Here is a 4,349-nt window from a genome sequence, read left to right as displayed (position 1 = left end):
AGGGCGCTACTGCTCCTGCAGTCACAGTCACTGTGAGGAGACTCGGAATTAATTCACAGTGTGTACACCCAAAGCCTATGACAATGTACATTCCTATCACAATGACTCTACTGTGCATTGCTGCAACAGTCGATTGTTGTACCCTGACAAGGGCGAAAGATCTCACGAGAGAAATAGTTGAACCAGTCCCCGTGGTTATAAAAGGTCTCACGGAAAACGGACTGGTCACCGTAGTTGGTACATTGGGTACCAGTGTCATGCTGCCAGGGTACTTGGAGAAACTTGATGAGCCTTTCTTTAAAGACGGAGAAGTCAAGTACAGGGATTACCAGATATACGAGGTGACGGCGACCTCTCTGGGCTTCCAAGTCAACATTCGCTTTCTCACTTGTACAGATGAGGGCTGGTATAAGATCGGAAATAAGACTTTCCATTTGGGAGCAAAAGCTGATACGTGCGGTATGTTTTACTACAATGCCCAGGTTGGTATAAGTACGAAAACTGCATCAATTGCCCCGCTCCAGGGTGTCATTCGAATCTCTCGGCTAATACAATACCGGAATAATCAAACGTGGAGTCTGAATGAAGTGTGGAATGACGCTATGAGCAGAGACCGAAGTCTGGGTTACTGCTGTTCCCTGGTTGAAAACAGGACAAAATTTGTTGGAAGAGCTGAAAAACCATCGCAGTTTTACATGTATCAGAGACACGGAAAGGTCAACGCAAGCTGCTCAGATGTTCAAGTTGCTACATCCACACCTCTTACTGGCACGACGACAACACCAAGAACAACAATGGCAACACCAAGAACAACAATGGCAACAACAACAACAATGACAACACCAAGAACAACAATGGCAACAACAACAACAACAACAACAATGGCAACAACAACAACAACAACCAGACAACCCAGACAACTCATTAGAGTACCAGATCTCAAGGAGCTGGATGGTGGCAAAACAGTCGCAGACCTGGTCAACGTGAGTGAAGGTACGTTGTGCGTTTTTGGTCAGTTTCATCATGATACTATGTAGCATTTTATTACAATCTCTCTCTCTCTCTCTCTCTCTCTCTCTCTCTCTCTCTCTCTCTCTCTCTCTCTCTCTCTCTCTCTCTAGGTATAGATGACTTGGTGAAGATGATGGACGAACTTGAAAAATCGTGGAGGTCTACTGGGAATTCTGCCAAACCCTACGCTGTCATGGCAGTCATTGCAATGGTGATGCTGATTCATACAATCATATTAGAATAGCCTGTCCTGCAAGCAGATATACCACATTTATTGTGAGGATATAGAATGTTTATTTTGTTGGTATTGTAAACATACATGCATCATTGTACAATGAATGATATACAAAATAAATTGAAATACATTGAAACATTTCCATGCAATCCTGGTGTTGTTTGGCTAGAAACGCTTGCTCGCTTGTCGTAGTTGTTGTTGCTGAATCTGGTGTATGACCATATTTTTGTCTTCCTCGGTCATATGAGCAGCCTGCACCCATTCTTGGTCTTGCAGCAGCTCATGGGCCAGGAGTCTCTCATTCTCACGGAAAGTCAGTAATTGAAGGACGATTCTTTTCACTAGAGTACACTCCATCACGTTGGGCATGACATCGTCAATGTCCCAGGAAGTGACTGGTGCTTTAACATGGTTTCTTGGACACAGAGTCTTTACAATGATGTCGTACGTGGACACAGTCCCACTGCCCTTTTCACGCTCCGCAAAGACAACCTTTCCTTCCATCGCGTCTGCTATCATCACCCCCAGACTCCACATGTCAATGGCACAAGTGTAATCTTTCGGACTGTTGTCACCAAACAGTTCTGGGGCTCTGTAGGGCTCCGTTACCACATTTGGACTCATCCGTTTGGAGGATTGTCTTGCGAGGCCCATGTCTGCCACCTTAACGGTCAGATCTTTTGTCAGCAGCACATTGCGAGGTGTCAAGTCCCTGTGTATTATATTACGCCCGTGCATGTAAGACAGGGCATTGGCCACCTGAACGGAAAAGTGAGCCACAAAACTCAACGGAATCACCTGTAGTGCTTTACCATGGTCATAGTTGACTTTCAGACCATGTCCATTGTGAATCACTGTCAAGGTGTAGGGAGCGTAGGGCATGAGCATGGCAATATTCTCACCGTCAATGAAAAGATCGTGTATCTGAATCACATTGGGGTGACCCCTGAGTGCACTGAGACAGGAGAGTTCTCTCACGGTCGCATCCTCTACGCCAATTGTTGCATCCTTCTGTTCAGTGTCTTCATCCCGTAGCACAGGGGACCTGTGACATTTCAAGGCAAACACCTTTCCGGTCTTCAAACACGTGACTTTGTACACGATTCCGTATGTGCCTCGGCCAATAATGGAGCCTTTCAGGTAATTCTCCATTTCTGAAAGGTAGACTGTTGCTGTTGTAGGTGCAGACTGAAAAGAAAAACAGAGTGTTTGAGGGGTTAGATAGATACCCTGTCAATATGATGGTATTATATAGGTTTGTTACAGTTGGACAAAACCGCAATGGTTTGGTTTGCGATGGCTAGACCTTTTCCCTGTATTGGACCCGACTACAGCGGTTGGATCAAACTGTGATGGTCGAATGGGAAGCTGGGGACATGCAGAGAGTACTTAAAGTCTCTGTGTTGTTGCTGCAAAGGTTGTCAGCAGCCTGTGAGTCACCACGCAGATCAGTATGGATCAACTCCCCACCACCTATGTAACATTTGAAAATGTTACATTCAACACTTCCACGCTCTTCAATGGTACCGACTACCCGTCAGGTTCCCTTCACTATATCTACTATTACAGCCGCACCTTTTACATCCCTTTTCTTCATGGACTTGTTATGATCACAGGCTTGATTGTCAACATGTACATGATCATCAAACTTCACTGTGCCTCTTGTAAGGACTCAGCTAGGCGCGTCAGTGATCTCGATGTGTTTTTTTCACAACTGGGAGTCTGTAACGTGGCCACTTTGCTGACTTTGCCTGTGTGGGTCACTCAGACGATTCTCGTGAAGGGCTGGGTGTTTGGCTACCTGGTGTGCAAACTGATGACAGGAGTGATGACGGTGCGTACTACCACTCTAAAATACCATGAACACATACTCAAATACACGCCTGCCTGCCTTTCAGCTAATCTAATGACATTTGTTTGGTTTTTTTTTGACAGTTCAGTTTCCAGTATGGCATATTTCTCATGTCCTACATCAACATCGAAAGATACATGAAGGTGGTGAACAACAGGACAACGCTCAAAGGCTTGTTCACGAAGAGAAATAGTTCTAAGAAGAGGAGGATTGTGTCTCGACTGTGCGCCTGTGTGCCTACACTCTCTGCTCTTTTGGACCTATGCTATTACACCATTCGTCCCATATCCAAGGACAATGTGATGTGTTTCAATGGTATGCATCATCGTTACCAGCTTGTCATGTTCTGGATCAGGACAACCATGTGTTTCTTCATACCCATACTCGTTCTCCTTTACTGCAACGGTATGATAGTGTACACTGTGAGAAAGCACTTAAACCGCTTAAACCGCAATTCCTTTGGGATGAATATGAAAAGAGCTCAGGTACTACCTTTCCTCACAGTTACGTTGTTCATATGCTGCTGGATACCCTGGATCGTAAGTGCCATATATTACCGACGACGTGTCAAATATAGGGATATCGAATATGAGGAGATGAGATACGTGGTGCTTAATGTCTGCACGGCCATAGGAAACATTTACTGCATCACGAGTCCTACTTTGTTTATCGTCATGAGGTTCCGCAGGACTTTGACTTCTGTTCACCAAAGGACTGATACACCGAGATGTACACGTGCAGCGTCACAGTGGGCCAGTGCCACCGAAGAACGATCCATGGCATAACCAAAGAGTGATGAGAACTGTCAAGGACTACCACTGCAACGGACCTGACTGAGGAAAACGTGCTATGCAAGATGTTGTTTTAATGTTTGATGTTGTGAAATAAACCCATCACTATTGAATTGTCTATTGGTTTTCATTCTGAGTAAAACCACACAAGATCACACACTCTCAGGGTGTACAGAATCATGTTTATTGTTACAATAAAGTAAAGTTAGAGTGATTGAGCCCCTTAGGGTTTTGTCAAAATATATATACAGGTTTCAAAGATCATCAGCGAATGATCCTAAGCACAAACAAAAAAGAAAACAAAACCTGAACAAAACATAATAATTCAGCATTGGTATGGGGTACCTAATGACTCAGTGTTGTTCAAAGGCGTTTGGATTTATTATTATCCAGTGACTGTCATACATGCGGGTGCACAGCGTCATTTGCTTCGGTGGCGTATCCACAGCTCCATGGAATC

The 4,349-nt window shown here is 44.6% G+C and overlaps 1 protein-coding gene across 1 annotated transcript; it reads right to left on the bottom strand.

Annotated features, from left to right (window-relative positions):
• Window positions 1-1,411: 1,411 nt before the first annotated feature.
• LOC115577719 (cyclin-dependent kinase 2-like) lies at window positions 1,412-2,398 on the bottom strand. Its single transcript, XM_030410614.1, has one exon. The coding sequence runs from the start codon at window positions 2,396-2,398 to the stop codon at window positions 1,412-1,414; it is 987 nt and encodes a 328-aa protein (XP_030266474.1).
• Between the last annotated feature and the right edge of the window lie 1,951 nt (window positions 2,399-4,349).

Source organism: Sparus aurata, unplaced genomic scaffold (genome assembly GCF_900880675.1).
Source record: "Sparus aurata unplaced genomic scaffold, fSpaAur1.1, whole genome shotgun sequence".
In the NCBI taxonomy this organism is placed as follows: domain Eukaryota; kingdom Metazoa; phylum Chordata; class Actinopteri; order Spariformes; family Sparidae; genus Sparus; species Sparus aurata.
The sequence above is the reverse complement of the archived record's forward strand: the minus strand, read 5'-3'. Positions and strand labels throughout refer to the sequence as shown.